The sequence below is a fragment of the Athene cunicularia genome (assembly GCF_003259725.1).
Source record: "Athene cunicularia isolate RWA chromosome 3 unlocalized genomic scaffold, athCun1 chr3_part1, whole genome shotgun sequence".
Lineage (NCBI taxonomy): Eukaryota > Metazoa > Chordata > Aves > Strigiformes > Strigidae > Athene > Athene cunicularia.
This window is the reverse complement of record NW_020799097.1, coordinates 101,618,994-101,640,247: the sequence shown is the minus strand read 5'-3', so window position 1 is coordinate 101,640,247 and position 21,254 is coordinate 101,618,994. Positions and strand designations below refer to the sequence as shown.

Genomic DNA, 21,254 nt, shown 5'->3' with positions numbered 1-21,254 from the left:
TCTTTAATTTTAGAGCCACCCTTAGCATTGCAGTGTATTCTAGCATGTACAGGAAAAAAAGTGGTCCTCTCCTTCTCTTACTTAGTCTCAGTCATTTTGGTCAGTGATGCTCAATTTCTTTTCTCTGATTTCCTCATTCAGTTTAATTCAATTTTTCTGATATACAAGCCCTCAATGTCTCTAACTGAGCTCCTCATCTAATATAATTTCCTTTCAGCTCTTCACCATGGTCCTTCTTCCACCAGTGTTCCAGGTTCCCTAGCTCTCAGCAGTCTTATCCTAATTATCATTTCTGAACCTTGTACAGTCCAAGTGTTTTTTCTTCAGCATTTGAGTCACATGAGCCCTCTTTCTTGCTACCTGAACAAACACAGGAGAAAATTGAGGGCATAGTGGTAATACACTCTCTACTTTCTGTTCCTGGGAGAAATAATTACAGATGAAATCTTGCTTAGTTGCTACTGTCCTGGGAGAGAGTATACCCAATTCATCTGAAATATTTGGAAAATTTTGTTGTCAAATCCTAACAGGTCTCTCCCCAGCACAAGTGAACCACTATCTGTCAACAGCCAATAACTGGGTCAAATTCAGACACTTTTTCATAGGATCAACAAAAGAAGCAAAGGAGATAGATTAGCATGGAACAAACAGAGACTAAAAAGCTATTTTAGCTCCAACATCTTCTATTAAGAAGAGCAGCATGAGTACTGGAAGGTAAGCACAATGCTAACCTAGAGGAAAGATTGAATTCTGAAGAGATCTCCGGGGCATTTTTTCTAAACAAAATAGTTCTTTCTGTTGACATTTTATCAGATGAGGTATACATATTTAACACATTTTGAGAGTCGATATGAAATCAAGGTCAGACAGAGGATGTTTTTGGTGGAGTCCTCTGCAGAGAACAAGATAGAAGGAGCATTTCCACCTCATTCCCCAGTAACCACTTTAGCGTGTCTCTCACTACCACATTTTCACAGACGATAAATCTTAACCACTCTTTCCTGCATTGCTCTGCAGCTGATCTTATACTCAGCTTTGCCGCAGACATACCCCTGCTAGAAGCTATATGAAATCTGGGCACAGGCTACTAGTGAAGGATAAGATCCATGACCTTGCCTTAATGACACTTTACCTGTTGCTTTGGTAAGGGAACCAAAGATTATTTCAAGTTGAGGAGCCTTGAAAGAAACAGGTCCTCAGAAGCCATACACTCCAATGTCCACCATATAGTCAAGTTCAATTAAGTCATAGTCCCAAATGCATATCTGAATACTGATATGATGAAGAAAATCACATATCAGAATATTTTTAAGGCAAATGTATTTTACATTTTTTACTTTTAGGATTTTTTCACCAACCCTCTCCTCAATCACCTCAGCTTTTGCACTTCACTCTCTTTTGCTTCTCTCTTCCCTTTCAAATACACAAATGGAAATCCTACCATTTATAGTCTGATAAGCAAATTGGAGTAATCTTTTCAAATTAAATTTTTATGCTTATCCTTGATAGCTCTGTTTCTTCTTTGGTGGCACAAACAAACAAAAAAGAAAACTCTCCTAACATAAGTATGTGATACTTCTTACTTTTTCAAACTAGGGAATAAATTTCTCAAAGTCATTTACAATTTTCTATCTTTATGATCGTCTGACATAATAGGTAACACATTTGATTATCAACAATATTTGTCTTTGCATAACATCAAACATAGTTTTTATAATTTAGTTATCAACACATTATTCTGTTACTTCATATTTCAAAAATGTAGTGAAATGGTGCCCGAAGGGACAGATTTAGCAGCAGGATTTTATCACTGTTTCAAATCAACAAGCAATGCAATAGGACTTTTTTAAGTCCTGTCTTTACAAGAAAAGCTTGTGTCCAGACAGTGGGAAAATGGCAGAAATAAGTATTCTTTACAGTAAAATTGCATTTGAAGCTACGTAACTAACTGCAACTCTGAAAGTGACAAATTAAGTTCAGATTCCTAGTCAGAAATACTAACCTTGTTTCAGAATCTTAGATGCTTGCTATTCACAACTGTACTCTAAAACATAAATATTTTCAATCTGTTCATTTTTTTAAAAAAAAGATTCACATATCCCTTTGCACTCTTTAGTATTGGTTGCTAGGCTTTCAGACCCAAAAAACATAACTCTAATAGCTAGCTGCATGAGGTTGTTTCCAGTGCATGTGAGAAGCCTGAGTTCAAAAATCAAGGGCTGGTGAAAAAAAGTGGAAAATGGCAAAAAGAAATTATGTGTCCTTTCTTTATTGATTTGTAGACAGTTATTTGCTATTGGATTTGGATATCAACAGGACTGCAAAACATCCTCAAGTGCTAAGGTATTAATGGAGCTCTGTGAGCTCACCCTTGTGTAGACACAGCTGTGTTTGAAAGGATGCACTGACCAACCACAGCTACCAGTGAGGTTGTTGGTACTCCCAGCATGCTCACAACTGCTAGTCAAGATACTCCATCTTCCAGGAGTCTGAATAAGTGCCCTTTCCACTATATATATGTCTACTTACAGTGCTTGAAAATATCATTACAGACCGGCTGGAATAACAGCAGAAATAATACAGCTGTTTTAGATGAACATCCATAGGAGTCTAGTAGAGGTTTTGATGATAGTTTCTGATATTACAGTTGACACTACATTTTTTATGCAGTGTCAGCAGTCATTTGGGAAGACAACTGCTAAGCTCAAGGCCTTGGCATGTCTATTTTGTTTATTAATTTTTCTAGGTGCAAGTCTCAAGCTTGCAGTAAGAGAGGTCTCCTTTCCTACCCTGCTGCCAATATAAAACTTTCTTGGGCCCTAAAATAGAAGTTGTTTTGGATGAAGCAGGGTGTACATTGGTTGTATCTGTGTACCCATTTCTGACTTAACCTACTTATTAAAGGAAATGATATAGAGGATAAAAAAAACATATGCAGCACCAACAATGACCTCTCGGAATAAAAGCAGGTGACATAAAGATTATTTTTGCCCTCTTCCTCAGCACTATGTCCAGCTTTATGACTGAGTTACCTTTTTTTTTTTGCTTTTCTTCCCACCTCTTTTTCCTTTTCTTTGGTCATGTGGTCTTAGAACATGATTGACTGGATAATGACATTTTCAAGTAGACAGAGAGGTTTTTTTGTGCTTTTCAGGCAGCATGCACAGTATACCAGAGAACAATGCAACAGTATTTTTCATAGACAAGTTTTGCATTCCTATTTCTCCCTGTTACCTTTTTTCTTCTTAGAGACTGTCTGAAACTGCTCTATATGCACAGAGTAATCACATAGTTTCACATTTCCTTGTTGAGATGAGACATATTTTTTCTAGAAACACATCCACAAGCGAGAACATCTAACTAAGCAATGCAAACCTATAACCAGTGAGCTCCCTTCCTGAAACAAGTTTTCTGCTGTTGCACAGTAATAAATACAAAGCCAAAACCAATCCCCTCAAACACGGGAAAAAAAGATATAAAGAATCTTTTCTAAATAAAGTCTGTGAAATTGTTTAACCTTGACCTCTCAACTAAATACACTTCTTAGGAAAGATCTTGTAGCAGTACGACAGATTAAGTTCTATTAAAACTGAGTTTATTAATTTTATAATATGCACTGTAACATTTATTGGATAACATGAAGGATTACAAGAGAATAAAAAAACCTGTTAAATAAACATCAAGCCATGCTTTCTCTAGCATTACCTCTGCTTTTGTTAGCTGGCTTTGAAGCTCAATAGACTTACATGTCTCCACCACAGAGCCTTTCAGCAGCCCACAGGAGACCCAGAAGAGTAAGAAAATACAGATGGTTCTGGACTGCGGCCAACAGCCACCAAAATACATGGTCAATATATTTCACTTAAATGTTCACCACTACTGTGATACAATAATAACAGTAACTGCAAAACAATAAGTTATTGCTTAGGGAAATGCTAAAGGCTTTATTTATTATCCAGTCTCCCCAGGAGCTGAATACTTGTGGGATGAAAGTGCTACTGTCATTAAAGAAATGTTTGGGAAACACTATCCATAAATAAACTCTTGGTTCCATGGGAATTTCATGGATTCTGAGATACCACCAGGAGGAGTGTGGGCTAAATGATAAAGTAAAATTATAGTAATAAGAGGTTTGGAAAGCTAGAGAATCTGCTGCAACACTGGAAAGCTATCATTTTCCCTAAATGATAGTAGCCCTTTTTCCTTCTATTCAAGCACTTCTTAAGGTATACAGCCTAAAGGACATAATATTTATAAACTGTATTCATATTTATAAAATAATTTTTCTGAATTATTTCTGTAAAGTTGTTTTATGAATTTATAAGGTGTAGTCTTCATCCATAGAGAATATCTGTCATGTTTGGCTGAAATCTACGGCAACTCTCTGGAGATGCTCATAAACCACATTTTTAGTCTCTTGAGAAATTAAAATATCAAGTCACATGATAACCATATGCTCCCTAATTGGAAGGAAGACCTTCATTTTCAAAAGGTTACTCATATATGAAAAGATACTGCTCTGAACACAAAATCATTTGATGGCATGTATAACAATAAGATGTAATAGCATGTAATGAGGAAAAGCACACCCGACTTTTGCGCTTGTCACCATTTTCCTGGGAATGTTACAACTCCAAGGGCTTTTCATGACAGCTCCACCTGCTCCATGAACCATCAGAAAAATAGTTCACAACAGTAAGACACTGCCAACCACACTACGACTTTCATGTAAGCGTGCTGTCCTGAGGTCCTAAGAAACAAAGCTCAAAACTGTAACTGAGTGGGAGCTTCCCCTCAGAAAGAGTCTCTGATGAAAAATACAGTTACGCCAAAGCCAAAATATTTTATGGAAGATTTTTTTCCTCAGATTTTCTCAGATTTCTGTTCCAAAACCTGAAATAAATGTGTATAGTTGCCTAGTTTGACTTAATTCTGACTACTCTGGTTTTCAGAAATGACCTGAAATATTAATCTTCAAATGTAGTTTCTACTGGGTTATCTTGCCTCTTGGGGACAGTGGATCAGAGGCCTGGATGCCTTTGCAGATGCCCTGCTCTCCTCTAAGCAGGACTCACGCATGTTTTGGTAGAATCATGTCAATAAATTAAATCAGGGAACATTTTGATTTAGAAATGCCTTAAGTTTTACTTGGAAATAAAATGGTGAAACTAAATGTTCCACTGCTTTAAAATAACTTTTAAATCCTTTAATTCCTTGAACACTTTTCATACGTTAACTTTGACCCTTACTGGGAACTGAAACAAATATTAAGCACTTTCTACAGGACCATGGATACTTACTTACCACATAAAGCTTTGTGCTGTCAGAAGAGGATAAGACTGATCGTAAAGCTCTCCTTTCAAAGTTCTTGCTTTATTTGGTTATAATCTATTAAAATTACATTTTTCAATCCTTGGTTTTTTCATTACTTTGTGGACCTATACTATAAAATCAGTAAGTTTGTTACTATTCTCAAGGATGTAAGAGTCTGCTCTGTTTTCACTAAACCTAGGTTTCAGTTACTCTAGATGTGGAAAAATATTACACATAGACAAAATTTATACATATATATAGACATGTATATACTCAAACACACAAAGAAAATATAGTACTTACACACTTCTATATAAAGAAAGAACAAAGGTACATACAACACTTGAACATTGTCTTCCAACACAATATGCATCTAAATATTATGTAGAGGGAATTATTGCAACAATGTTACAATTTCTTATACATTTACTCTCATAATGTAGGTCTTAAATTCTTCTAAAATTTGATTTCTTTTTCAAATTTCCATCCACCTTTGTGGATGCTCCCGATTTGATCTGTGTGCAACACTACATCTTTGAACTGTATACCATGTGCACTATATCGTAATCAAAGGGAAGAAAATGAAAGATCAAATGCTGCTCCTACTCACATCTGCTCAGAGGGCAGTGGTTCTTAACTGCAGAAAGGATCCAGAAAACTTCCCAGATTTGTGAGCACAGATAACTCACCCTACAGCTTTGGACTTCTCTAAATGCAACAGAAGCCTCCAAGTAAGCCTTGAACATAAATCTGCCTATAAATCCAATGTTTGTAACTGATTAAATTAACCTAAATCTTTTTCATTTTCTCATCTCTTTCAGAATTTAGGAGAAAACGACAATATAGACTGTGATTATACAGACTTGGAATTCCATACATCTCACTCAAGACGTAATGCATATGTGCTTTAAATCATGCCCTATTTAACACTTGTGATTACACAGTTGACCAAATTCCCCCCAGAAAATGTTTCCACAACCTCTTCTAGTCATCTCTCAGACATACTCTGCAATATTTTTCTTCTACAGAAGAATAATTTACTTAGCTAGTGCTCCTTACAGACAGCGGTCATTTCTGTCCCTACAGCTAAAAAGTAACCCCTACTTTTAAACCAGAAGATTTGGAAGATTTACCATTAACAAATATATGCACACACTGGAAATCAAAATAGTTTCAGCTCATTTACTATAAAAAGATAATAAGCTGTGTCCTACCTATGGTGGTAATAACAGTGCCAGCAAAGAAGAAGGAACTTCCCAAGTCCCAGTGACTGTTCTGAGTAGATGTGTTTCCTAAAGGTATGATTCCTGCATTTATTGCTGCCACTACTTGCTGCAAGTTTAAAAAGATTTTTGTCAATATTCATGAAACAATTAAATTAATATACATTACACAGTAAATTGATTAAATCACTTATTTAATTCAAGCAATAAACCAGAAAAGGATCAGTGTTGCTCTGCTCAATTTTTATCATTCTGTCAGGCTACAATTTAATCTTCAGCAGACACCCTAAGCACTTCAGCAAAAAGCAGAGCAGTAAACTCCAGACCATTAAGAAGAAGGCAAAAGCCGCAATATCAGTAACAGCATCACCTTAGCTAGATGGCAAACACAATTATTTTTACTGTTGCAACTATTTGGTGAAGAAAAATATGCATTAGACAAATATTCACAATGAAATTTTCCCAAAGTATTCCTCTATTGAGTTAGGCAAGCAAATGTACTTCTTAAAACACAGCCATTTTAAAACTCAAGAAAAAAAATGCCCATGCATTGTTTTGTATCAAATAAACTCCAATTAATTAAAACACTTTTGTAGAATGAATAATTCAATAATTAAAAACAAACAGTTACACTTACAAACTCCCACTATATTAATAAAAAATTCAGTCAAATATCAAATGTGTGTAAGTTTATACAACTATATACTTCATAAATGTCAGTCTTGAAAAATTCCATTCTAGCAGCTGAAATGAACAAGCTTGCCACTAGTGACATTTTCACACGACTTGAGAAATATGAAACATTTCCTATTTCAGCAGTGTCACCTACTGTAAATTTTTATCACAAAAAGTACTCCTGTTTAGTCATATCTCTTTGGCAGATATATACCAGTATTTCAGTTAAACAGTACACAACAGGAAAAAGTATTAAAGAATTTTTAAACTTGCAATAAATATTTTCAGGAACGTAAGCTATTATTTCATTTGGAAACTTCAAAACAGGATTTATTTCATAATCATGATCCTTATAATAATAATTGGTGGCTAACAAAATCACAACAGAGGAAGCAATACTGCAAAGCTAAAATGAATATTTTAACTAACCAATAGTTTCTGCTTGGCAAGTTGTCCAACAATAATTATGCACATAAAGATATTCAGCAATAGGGCAGACCAGAATGGTTTTCCATGTGGGCAGTCTGCTGCAGAGGAACAGTGTTATGCAGTAGCAATAATTTTTTCAATCCCAAAATACATTGATAATTTGCAAATGAAAACATACTTGATTTTAAATAGTGCCCATGGAAGATCTGGACAGAAATTACAAAATACCGATGCTGGGTTAACCAGGCCATCCATTTTTCATTACGAGATCTCAACTTAAATCCACCCTTTCCAGTTTGCCATTTTCAAAGCTCAGATGCACAAAGTAGCCGTTTTGAACTCCAAGGCTGCATCTCCACAGCCACAGGTATCTTGCTGCCACATCGAAGCCATTTGCAACATCCAGGATGGTCAACAGAAAAGACAGCTGAGGCATCTCTACATAGACTACACTGTTTTATCTTCTACACCTTCAACTGTTTCCATTTTAACTTTTTTTTTTTTTTTTTTTAACAGAAAGGCAGACATCAAAGATGTGGAATTACTGAGGGAGGAGAAAGGATGGGGTAAGGGAAGAGGAAGAGTTTAATTTTCCCGTGGGTTGGAAGAATAAAGCTTCTTCTACATTTTACAACTTGGCAACAGTAAATAAAGCAGCACTGATACTGACAGGCGTTTACATTACTGTAGGAAGGGACACATCAGACTAAGTGGCATGTGAAAACCATCCCTTGTACTGATTTTATAATTTACACAATACAGATATTCCTTTGATTTATAAACCCCAGTGTGCTGCATTATAAAGCCTACTGAATACATTTTGAGACCTGTTTCATTTCAGTGGACTAGGAACTTTCATCACAAGTCCATGTACCTACAAATGGGAACATGCTCTCTGGTGAGGACATCATATGGTAAAGCCCTGGATCAATATAATTTTATGGGATCATTCATATTTTATTACAGTTTATTGTAGTGGATGAATGCACTACCCAGAGCAAGGCACCTGTTTAGGCAGTCTAGCAAGACCAGGTTTTATACAGATCCAGATGTAAATGTTTTCAGAGCTTTATATCATCCCTACCCATTTTTGAAGCCATACTACTTCAACGTCTTTTATATAAAAGATGTCCCGACCCAAACTGCTCTAAGATCCATTACAGCTATGCATTTCCCAACTGCGCTATACTGTACCTGCAGACTTCCAGGAAAAAAAAGATACAACTTAATCCAAAATGACTCTGTTGGGCCAGACTGAACAAAACACAACAGATGGCTACAAAAGACAATTAGCCACAATTATTATGGCTCTGATTTTAGCCAGCTACTAATTAGGAAAAGACTCAGGGCAAGTAGGCAAGCAATGCTTTCTCTTCATACATCCTCCTAGCTAGTGACGAAGCACAGTTTTAGGAACTTTCTGAGTGGGAGGCTGAATCTGCCTCATGGTGTTCAGATTGGTTTGGGTGGATCATTTCATCATGAATTTATCTAACTACTTTTGGAGCTCACTTGTATTTTGGGAGACAAGTCATTCTGTGGCAGTAAGTTCTGCAGTTTACTTGTAGAACATTTAAAAAACATTTCCGTTTTGAGATTTTTTTTATGCTTCAAAATAATTTTAGAAGTTCTTTTGTTATGAGAATAGCATTTTATTTGTCTCCAAGAAATTAAATGATTTCATGACCTATCAACTGCCTTTTTTTCCAAAATATTTTTTTCTTATTAATTATTTGCCAATCTAAATAAATCTGTTGAATATTGAAGTATTTTTTTATTGTCAGTATTTCTCATTGACTTTCTTTGTACCTTTACTGATTTACCTTGTTGATTGTTTTAAAGTTTTAGTCATAAAGAGCCAGATATGCCTTCATCATCATCATCATTACTATTATTATTAATAATAATACTTAATTTTATTCTATTTCAATTTTTAAACTGTTCTTATCTCAACCCATGAGTTTTACTTTTTCTTCCTTTCCAATTCTTCTGCCCATCCCACTAGGGGGGCAGGGAGAAGGGAGAGGGTGGCTGAGTGGTGCTCAGTTGCCAGTTGGGGTTAAACCACAACAGTTACTAAGTTTCCAAACACATTCCACTATGCTTTCTTCTGCACTGTTCCCATGTTTGGGAGTGTCCTGGCTTTGACTTCTTTTTTTTTAAGGAGCCAGCCTTAAATACGAACAAAGCTGCTGCATTATATTCCTTCAGAGTCTTCTGTAAGAGTCGTCTTTACTAAGAAGGATGAGAGTTACATAAAGTTGCTGGTTTACTGAACTCAATACTACCATCTCATAAAGTCTTTGAATGTTGACTGCATATTTTTTGGGAGGGGTAACTGCATTTTCAGTTCTTTGGATTAGAGGACATTTTTTTCTTAGTTTGGTCAATGCCTATGGGCAGATCTTCATTTAAGAGCATTCCCAAGCATAATTTCAAAAGAAAATAATATATAACATAACTTCTACCATATGTACATTTCAGGGCAGCATCTTCCTTCTGACTACATCCACAGCACAAACTTACCTGAAATATTGGATATTAACATTTCCTTAGCCCAGAATAAAAACCCAGGCTCATGCAGGTGGTTTCCACTAACTTCACTAAGGGCCAGGAGCTCACCCTCATGTTCAAATAGCATGCTACTCATTGTCAGTGCAGTTAGACTGAACTTTTTCTGCCACTTTATTCTTGGTCTTCAGCCTTTTTTCTTGACCAATGCCTTACTTCTAGAGCAAAAACTACCACTTAATTTGTCACAAGTTTGGCATGTCATTCTTTTCTTCCTTAATGATTTCTTCCTGTCACTTGAGCCCTTTGGCTTATCCTAACTTATACAGTAGCAATAGTAACTCTGTACATTTTGAATCTCAAAACAGTTAGAATCATAAAAACTCTATACAACCTGTGTATTTATCATACATTGCAGCCTGTAAACACTTTAACATGGGAATTTCGTGACTTTTTAAAAATTACTTTGGAGTATTAAAGTTAACTGACAACCTCAGTGGCAATTCTTCTAGTTTTTCGAATTTTTATTCCATACACAAACTAAATTCTGGCTTAAAAATCAGTTTTATTTCAGCACTACAGAACCAGTCAGCATTAGAATAGGCATGTGGACAGTTTCAGTTCTTGAAATATGTAGATTTCACTTGCCTTACCTTCTTCCAGAGCCTTTGTCTGCTAGTTGTTACATATGAGATGACTGAGGACTGAGCAGAGCAAGGGTCACCCAGCACATGGCACCCAATCAAGGCCTCTGTGTGCAATGATTTTAAGACTAATATTATAAGGTTACAGTAATAGTTTTTTTCTTGTCTTCAATTGTCTTCATAATGGTGAAAATGGGACTTTTTTGGTAATAAAGAGAACTGAGATAAAATTTTCAAATATTTAAAAATTTTAGGAACTTAATTCCCATTTTTTAAGTTATATGGATTCATAGGCTAGCTCTGTACTGTATCTTAGGATAGGCATGAGTTGTGTCTGAGTACAAGTCCTAGCTTGTACTACACCCAAACTACCTGAATATACACCCATATTTGGGAATAATCTTTAGTAAAGCATCAGAGAAAAAAGGCAGAGATGCTTGAGCCCAGAGTGGATAGTCCAGGCATGACCTGCCTTACTTTCAAAAACAGGACCTGAGCTCCAAAAACACATAAGCATTCCATTCACACTGTAATTTTTTGCTTTAAATCGGAGCACTGGGAAAAGGACAGTGACAGTATAAAATACTATTTTAATTGAACGCCAGCTTTTCATTTCCTATATAATTTAGAAACACTTTCTGGTAAGTACATTGCACGGTTTTGTATTAACACATCCCTGCATCCACACAGATATCTGTCTGCAGAGGCCACACTGAGCTACCCTTCCAGATTAAGACACAGAATTTTGTGACTTTTTTCTGTAAAATTGAGAGATAAAACAGCCTTTCAAACAGCACAGTCTTTTTGTTAAAACAGAAGACAATTCTCCCAGAGGACCTCTGGTCCTCTGATCCTGCAGGAATTCAATGGAGATCACAATAGCCAGCCTGATAGCCATAGAGCTACATCCACCTAGCAGGGGCCCCCAGGGACTCAGGAGAAATACAGAGAGGTTATAAACTGAGAAGTTTAGCCTCTGGTAGTCAGCTGCTGTCTCACACAGAGATCAGGCAGAAGTATGTATGTGTTAAACCAGTCACCCTAATGCTCATCGCCTTGTTCCACACCCAAATACATGCTTTTGTACCACCTTCCAGTCACTTCACTTTTATGAAATGATGTAACACAGTTCTTCATTACTTAGCAAACAACTCTCCAGCCTCCAAAAGCACATGCTTTTGAGCCTTGCTGTTGAAAGTAATTGTAACGATGTTTGTATTCTAATTCTGTGACTCCATGTTTTTCTTTTTAGTTTGTATAACATATGACTGTAATCTGCACTGGAGACTAGTACCCAACATGCTGAAGAATTCAAGAACTCTTTTCACCCTATGCTCACAATCTAATTGAACTAAAAACATGTAAAAACATACTGAAATACATTTCTATTTCTAAATATGCATTACAAACAGATGATGTGTATAAATCACATGTGTGTGCATACATATATATACATAGATATATATACATATATATGTATATACAGTCAGGGAAGAGGGTTTTCTTTGCTTCTTAAGATTAAAGACTGGAAGAATTATGCAGACAGCTGCTCAGCAAAACTGACTTACTAATGAGTCATATCTGCCACCCTTTCTAAAACAAAAGCTGTCATTCAGATGCATTCAAGTTAGCTAGGTTCTAGGTCCTGTAAAACTGTTCATCTGAAGTAAATGTACCCTTTAAAAGCCCCAACATAAGAAGCAGCAAAAAATAGTTAGAAATCAACCTGCTTGAACAAAGTGATAAGGGCCATTACAATTTATTTATTAGTCTCAAAAAAAAATCGGTATTGCTCTTATGCTCATGAAGGATAAAGACTGTGCTTAAAAAAATTCCTTTTGGTCTAACAACCATGTAGAAAACAACTACAGAAAAAGGAGCTGTCCTGTCACTGGAGGGAATGCTCCCAGGGAACAGAAAGTTTGACAAAAAAATTATTTTCTATCAGGAGCTAAGTGCAGAGTCAGAAGAGGGGATCTGGCTGTAAGAGGACAGCAGGAACTGGAGCAACCCTAAGCAATGACTGAATACAACCCAGGGACTTCTGCAGCCCATCCAGACTTGACCACAGCAGGTGGGTATCTGTGTGGAGGACAGGACTGGATAAGGTTATGACTGAAGGTCTTTCACAGAGATCTTTTATTTAATAAATATTCCTCTGATCTGTAGGAATGGATAGAACTGGAGAGGCTTTACTGTGGAAGGAGACAATAGCATCTGAACATTTATTTCTGACAAGAGCGAAGAAGAAATGAAATACTGGGGTGAACACTACACTTACAGACTCAGCGAGAGCAGAGAAACAGGATCTTACTGTACCAGTTAGGAGTACCTGTATACTTAAAGTTATGAATACATAAGCTCAAGCACTTTGATAGACTTTACTAAGGACAGACATGTGCATAGGGTAACAACACAAACTACAGTTCCTGCACTTCACATTTAAACTACTTTCGAAGTCATTCATCTCATGTTGCTTTGAAAACACCATCAATGGGCAGCTCTGCTACTGGTATTTGCAACTTGTCATGAGCTTCATGTCTGAAATGCAGACAATACATTAAAAACTAATGTAATGGTATTTTGGATCCCCAGATAAATAAATAAAATGTGCTGCAGCATCATTTTCTTTTATGCTGGTCTATCAAACTTTTCAAGGCTTTGAGGTTGACAAAGCATAAACACCACTGCTTCCAGGTTAGGATTCAGACACGGGGTAGTTCCTGCTTCTTTTTGGAAAGGCTGGAAGGAATTGCAAAAGGGAGAGACTAAGAATGTTTAGAGTTTAAACTGGTACATTCAAACTCCATCAAAAAGTTCCTGCTTAGAGGATTCATAAGCTACAGCTCACAGGACTGAGAATGCAGATAAACATTGCTATTCAAAGAATACACAAAATTTTATTCAAGCTTAATAGGGTTAGCTAATAAATTGTAAATTTGTCTAAATAAATTTCAGATTTGCCTGAAACAAGATATTTGCATGTGTCTGATTTATTATCCCCAAAAATGATACAACAACCTCAAATACCTTCTAATCTGTGGGAGGAAAAGAAAGATTTGCACTTCTTTATTTTAACAGTTTTCTACATTATCAGAGAGGTTGTGGTTTAAGGAGCTTATCTGGCTGAAATAAACCAACATATTTGTGAGGATGTAGCAAAATTAGTTTCTTGGAGCTATAATGAAAGTTGTAAAAAACCCTATGAAAAAGACACAAAGTCAGCTACTTGTGGAGGTGCAACTTAATGTAGCTAGCTAACTTGAACTTTAAAAATAAAGCCACAGAAAACACATATTTTAAAGTAAAATATTTTTACAAGAAATTAATCACATAAGAAGCCATGATGACATTCTGGTGATGCCAGTTTGATGAAAGAAACAGTGCTCCCATGTCATTCTTAACTGTGTTAGGCATCCCTCAAGAGAGATAAAGAAACACATTTTCCCCCAAGGGAGATAAAAAGAAAACACATTTTGGTCTCATTCACAGTCTAAGAGATGAATGGAAAGAAAAGGGAAAATGCAGCTGACACAAATGTAAAATGAAAACAGGCATGGGACAGGACTGGGGAGCCCAGCACAGAGAGCTGTTCTCCTCATTTAACCACAAGCCCACACAGAACCCAACGAGATCAACTTGTGGGATCAAGGTCAATCCAGCTAATCCTGGTGGTTCGTTAATTCTGGGTTTTTTTGTTTTAAATGCAAGCAAATTTTTGTGGGCATTCAGTTTTTAGAAGAAGCCGCATGTCCACGTTACAATTCTACAAGAGTCCTTTACTGCTGAGACAGCTTGGGGCAGCACCCTGAAAACTTCTTCAGATTTTGAAATGAAGGTTTTATAAGACAAAAGTTACCACAAACAGCACTGGGAACACATTAAGAGATTGTGCTGTTTAGTGCGATACTGTTTTTTCCAATTGTTAGGTTGTTAGGGTTTTCAGAATAAATATAATTCAAGGAAGTTTTCTACTAAAGGAACCAGAAATTAGGTATGTTCTGTTATTAACAAGTTTCAGTGCACTTTTACTTGAAAACTCTTTATTAAGTTTCAGAAATAAGTCACTAAGATAATCAAATAATTCACACCAGCTTGCTGGGACACTCTAGATGTTTAAAATAACTGAAATTTCTCTTATTTCAAATTTTCGTATGCAAAAATTATAAATATGTCTATGCAAAAATAATACATTAAATAACTTGATGCTTGGGCATTAAAAGGAAGGTTTTTTCCATTTTTCATTTATAAAGATCAACACTAAAACAAAAAACTGCTAGGCAATACATAATTAGGTGTTATTTAGATGAAAAGCTCTTATCTTTTTTTTTTTTTTTCATCAGCTTTCTCCTCAGCAGGGGGACAAATATTTGTCTCTCATCACCAAGACATCCCACAATGTGCAACACTGGTCACATCCTTACCTTCCTAGGCACAACATGAGTTCTTGCTGAAGGGAGAAAGCAAATTCGTTACTACTTCATACATCTCATTCCCTCTGTAGAGGATCCTATAGAGGGAGTCAGACGTATGAAACACCAGTAATGACAACTTTACAGAGTTGTTTGACATCATATTCAGTCAAGCTCACCTGTCCCGAGACAAACGCTTAACCCCAGGAGATGTCATGAAGGTATATGGCTGCACAGCACTGCAGGAGGACATGCATGTAACCTGAACATCAGCAACGTAACCGAAGGTCTCTTTATATTTGCTACTATGCACAGGTTCATAAACACAGCAGGAGATTTTTCTGGGTGCTTGGCAATATACTTTGTGCATCTGAGTTTGGAAACTGTCTTCAACGTTTTCAAATGTTTAGTGGCAAGTTTGCTATAGGGAACACTCAACACATTAAAAGAGAACTAGAATTAGACTGAAATAATTAGATACAATTTCTCTAATTAGAGATTTTCTTCATTCTTTAATGCTTATTGTTATTTGCATGTGTATAGCTGGATTACTCCCAGGTTTCTGTCAACATAAGCCCAGTGATGGGGAAAAACCTGTTACATATGAGATGTAGAATATCCCTAGTGCAAGTGAAGATCAGGTTTATGTATTTTATCACATATACATGAAATCCACACAGTCCAAACTACATTTACTCTTTTATTCCGTCACCTGACAGTTACTCTGTATTGCGTGGCAGGGCCAAGTTGAGAGCAGGCATGGACAGAGAAACCAAAACACCATCCATGATGAATTCTCAAGAGTTCTTCTTCCGAAAGAAGGAATAGTAGTAAAGTGTCTGGCCACATCCCTTGCTACAGTTTTATAATATATTAGATATTATATATAACCTTCACCAAACCAATGCTTTCTTATCTGTTAATAACTGAGATCCTTTCAAGACATTTCAACTGAAACTCTAGAAAACAAAGTTTAACTTCAGACTATGCAAAGCTTGCTGATCTGTTGTATCCTCATTGGACTAACCAAGGTAGTGTTTGTATGTTCACAAGCTTCCCTCCTGGGTTATTTCTCTAGTTGTAGATTTCGATATAGCACCACTGACTGCTGTGCACTGCCCACCTCAACACTGTGGTGTACAGCATGCAGTGAGCCACTTACTATTCTTGTTAATAGTGACTTCAAGCTACAGCAAAAGGAGTTGAAATTTCCTGGAAAAGTGGCCTCTTGGGTGTACAGATATGTTCTGCGTACTTTTGCACATCTTAAGTATGGTAGAAGTGCTCACGAAACATAAAAAAAAATATATGTACCTGAAAGCAGGCCTCAGGGTCATAAACTGCTGCTGTTCATTACAGGTATATTTTATTATAGTGAGGCAACAAGTAACTGAAGTTTTTTACTGAAAGATTTGCAACACTGGACCATGAAAGTCATCGAGATGGAGAAGGTCATGAAGACCACCACCTCTCTGTCAACACGCGAACACTGCTGCTGGACTGGGCTGAAAAGTTCTGAGGAAAATACAGGTCATTTTTCTGAAGCAGCTGAGACTGTCATCACCAGAGCACTCTATTGCATTAACTTTGCATATTTCTACACTGCACAGCAGCTCTCCATTGCCCCATGTTTCACATGTATATAAAATATATAAAGTCTATAAAAGTGTAATTCTCACTGAGTACACCTAGAGGAGTCATACTACTAATGTGAAAATACATAGTTTCAGGAATTCAAAACGTAGGGAATAAAGCTGTGTGTGCTGAAAAGTTGGCAACAGTACATACTGTCATGCCAGGAAGGTTTTTGGTGACTGGTGAGATAAAAATAAGGATGGAGAAGACAGGAAGAGAAAATTCCTTATCCTGTATACATTTATAGAAGCACACAACTCTGTGTTGTAATCAGTTCTGTGGCAAACAAAAGATTTTAGCAAACGTGATGGAAACTAGATGGCCCTAGGTGCTACCAAACTGGACTTTCATTCCACTTGTATAATTATTTTAGCTCTATTTGTGCTCTCAAACTAGTCTCCCAAATTTGCTCACCTGACTAAGCTACTGCACGCTGTACTGTCAGTTAGCAGTCTTGGGATAGTCAAGCCTGCTTCAGAGTAAGGATTAAATGGCAGATCAGAAGTTGTGAAGAATGAAAAAGCCTGGCATGATAAGCACCTTGAGCAACAACTAGAATGAACCAGAGCCAAACCAGTTGCTGGATTCTCAGAACACTAAGTTCAAAAAGGAAAAGTTTATAATGAATTTCACTGTAGTTTGACTCAAGGTAAATACTTGATTAAAGAAGACATTACAGTCTGTAAGGTCTGTAATTTTCTTCACACACACTAATCATTCCAGCTTCCTACTGCACTAGTACATATTAATTTTCAGTTTTATAGCTTTCAGTGAAATCTTAAATATCATTTACTTTTTCCTCACACACACTATTTATTTTTATTCATACAGACATCCAACAAAAACTGAAGAAACACTGCATTATATTGTAATAGCAGTCAGACATAAACCCAGAGACAAAATGTATTACAGTAATTTAGCTTCTGTGATAAAGGGGTAAGTAGGGAAGAAATATGACCCCATGGTTAAGACAGCAGCCTAGACTTGGAAAAGTGGATTTGAGACTCTCTTTTACCACTGCTTTCCTAATTTACTTTGGTCAATTCACTTAACTCCCAACCCTTAAACAACTTGATGTAATTCATTATTACTTATTCCATGTAAAGAAGGGCACTCAGACGTTCTTGTAGGACCAGTCCCCATATGCCTCAGCTCTCCTATAAAAGGAGCCTAACAGCACATTCCTACATTCTTCTTCACAGAGAAGCACAAGGGAACAAGGAGAAATTAAGTTTTCCATTTACCCCAACAACAAGCAGAGCAAACTCTTCCCTCAACGATCTCTCGTCCATGTGCTGTGGGAGGCTGTGCCACCCCCTGGTGCTTCACAAGCCTGTGTCTTTCTGGTCATGCCAAGATCACTAAGCAGATGGGAGCTAATGCTGATACAGGTATCTGGGCTCTGATAACTGTACTGAAACTGTCATTTTACACAGAACATCAAATGAGCATGAATGAATGCTGATGAAGTGTTTTTTTATTACCAATCTGTGCTCCTGGGTAAGGAATCATAAATGCTAAAATATGTAAGTACTCCAGAGCAAATTTCAACATTTTTTGCCTCAAGGACCATCTCACAGATGATGTAAGATAATATTGCTTCAAATTTTCTATTTTTATCTTCACAAGTACAGAATCTGACCTAAAAATTTCATATGGGGATATTTATACTTGATACAAGACATTGTTTTGATCAGAATGTGCTTGTGTAGTTCTCTGAAAGATTATCTCACATTCTGCTGGCAAAACTACTGAAACATAGTCATTACAGAGCATCGGAATTAGTATCAACAGCACCTCCTCAGGCATGCCTAGTCAGGACACATGGAGATAGGAACTGTCTGACAGTCTTTTAAGGGGTAGCAGTTTTGGAACACATTTTAACAACAAGGTAGGGGAGAAATCACAAAATACAAGACATTTCCCCAGTCTGCCTTTAAAATTCAGAAGCAGTGTGCCACAAAAATAACTCAGTACATCAGAGCTCTGCATTTAAAACTGAAAAAAAAAGTAGGTGCCCATGCTGATGCTCAAGGTAGATTGGTCTAGAGAGGTAAAATCAACTTCTAAACTCCAAGCCATATCTGCTGTCATAAACCACCTCCAGAAAGCTTTGCTGCTCATGCTCCAGAGTACCAGAACCCATGCTAGCCAGGGTCTGTATGCCCACCACACTCTCCTGCTCTCCCCTGTCCCATTTCGGGCTCTGCAGACTCAGACGGCCCCATGGCTACCATTACTGAAGGACTCAATCCTTGCCAACTCTTGGCTGTTCACTCCCAGCATCCCATCTCATTGTCTTATCCCCAGAACTGATGTTATTTGGCAGGCCCTTGCTGTTCCCCATAGTGCCACTGGATATTCATAAGAACACGGGATTTAAGTTGAAGGGGGCCTCATAAGGTTCTAGTTCTGTGCTACTGCAAATAAATATTTTCTATGGCTCTGAGGCAGGTGACCTGCAAGGGTAAAATCATGTTAGTAGGAACACATCAATGTACATCAGTTGTAGATGTGCCTTTAAGAAGTGGAGAAAACAGATTTAAGACCAAACTAGCAAGATCAATAAAAAGAAACATACAGCTGGAAGGAAAGCTAGCTTGATACCATCACGGTAAATTAGAAGTTCTTTAAGGTAACGGATGTTGTATTTTCTTCCTCAGAATTAGGCATTTCAAATATTGACAGACCTTGTAAGGCACAATCAATATATCAATTCCTTTGTGAACTATTAATTATATATATTGCTGATGAATAATCATTTAATTAGCATAATGGGAAGCTTCAGTGAAAAGGCTGTCTACCAAGCGTACCGGACCTAAAAATAGCAATAGCTTTTCAACCATGAGGCTCTGCATGAAAATGCTACTGCTCAACTGCTGGTCTTAACACTTGTTACATCGCCTGGCCAATACAGAGCTTTGCCAGTGAAGTATGTCCCCTTATTGCAGCAGTGCTGCCATATCTATTTTGTTCCTCTAAGGCATGGTGACAAGGGTTTGGTATGGATTACCTGAATCAGTTCATCAAGCTCTGTTGCATTCACACAGGAATGCTGAGACACAAACGTCTGCTTCTGAATCACAATGGTGGTTTTCTGGGAGGTCTCATGAGGCTGCTCCAGGGCTTTAAATACTGTTGCTCCGATTATTAAGTACACGACTACCACCAGAAAAATTGTTGAGACTGTCTTCCATTTCATAACATTAATAGCCGAATCACTTTCCTCCCGTGAAGAGAGCACGGTAGGCTTGGTGGAAAATGATAATCTTGGTTTGGAGTTCTGAGTGGCCGATTTGGGATCCAGCAAGTCAGGTGCCGCCACTGGCAAAACAGAAAAAGAAAGTTAATTTTTACCTCTCGGATTTCGTTAACTTCTTGCCAAGAGATTGCAGAAATTCTGTTGCTTCCAACTGGAATTCTTCAACTGTTGAAACATTCTCTTAAATCCCATGCCACTTTACAAAAAATCTGTTGCACTGAGTAGTATTATCCATTTTACGTGCATATACAGATGTGCAACATTTTCTATATGCATCTCTCCCCTTATGATATTCAATCATTTCCAAAATTCAGACTTCCACTACACTCTTGCATGTCATTAAATTAATATAAGGTGGTATTTTGCTGCAGAGATTCTTTACATCCGCTGTTCCCTTAAGCACTGCTAAGCAGCTTTCCAGCTGTGTTTTATCTCAGCATTACAGAAGTAGCAGAAAAATACGAATCCTTCACTCTCTCTCACCTATTTTGTCCTGTGCTCCGAGAAATGCTCTCTGAGAACAGTTGCGCGATCACTTCCGAACTCCCAGACACAATCATAAAAACAATACATGGCTCATCATACCGGTCTTAAAGCGTTAATTGCGTATCGATCACACCTTTCATAAAATACCAGTAAAACATGTGTACTTACTGGAAAAGTCACCCATTTGTTAGAGCGGGTATTTTTATTTACGGCTACAAAAACCCACCGGGTTAAGAAAAGAGCAGCTGAGCCTGTTACCAAGTATCTCGATAACTCATGTGACTACCAGCAACTACACGGGTGCTAAAAAAAAATAAAAAATCCACCACATCAAGTGCAGGTAAAGGTCTCCTGCGGGAAGATGGCCACAGCAGTTGGCCACACGAGCTATATTTAAATTGTTTGGAATGACAAGTACATTTCGAACGGCCACGCCGCCGCTCCCAGCTGCCGGTGGGAAAAGCCCAGATCTAAATCCAGAGGAAAGTCTCCCTCGGGACGGCGGAGGTGGGACGCGTCCCAGCAGGGGTGGCGGCGGCTCAGGCTCAGGCTCAGGCTCAGGCTCAGGCTCACCCCGCACGCCGTGGGGGGGAGCACCGAGGCAGCCGCCCCCGGCCCGGGCCGAGAGGGGCCCCGGGGCGCCCCGCACACCCCACGCGCTGGT

General features: G+C 37.6%; 1 protein-coding gene across 1 annotated transcript in view; it reads right to left on the bottom strand.

Moving 5' to 3' along the window:
• Nucleotides 1–21,254, bottom strand: part of KCNK2 (potassium two pore domain channel subfamily K member 2) — a 126,486-nt gene that overhangs the window by 55,664 nt on the left and 49,568 nt on the right. Inside the window, exons 3-4 of the mRNA XM_026846109.1 lie at nt 19,856–20,166; nt 6,528–6,645 (exon numbers count right to left, since the gene is read on the bottom strand). Coding sequence (XP_026701910.1) covers nt 6,528–6,645; nt 19,856–20,166 — 429 coding nt within the window. The remainder of the gene's footprint in view (nt 1–6,527; nt 6,646–19,855; nt 20,167–21,254) is intronic.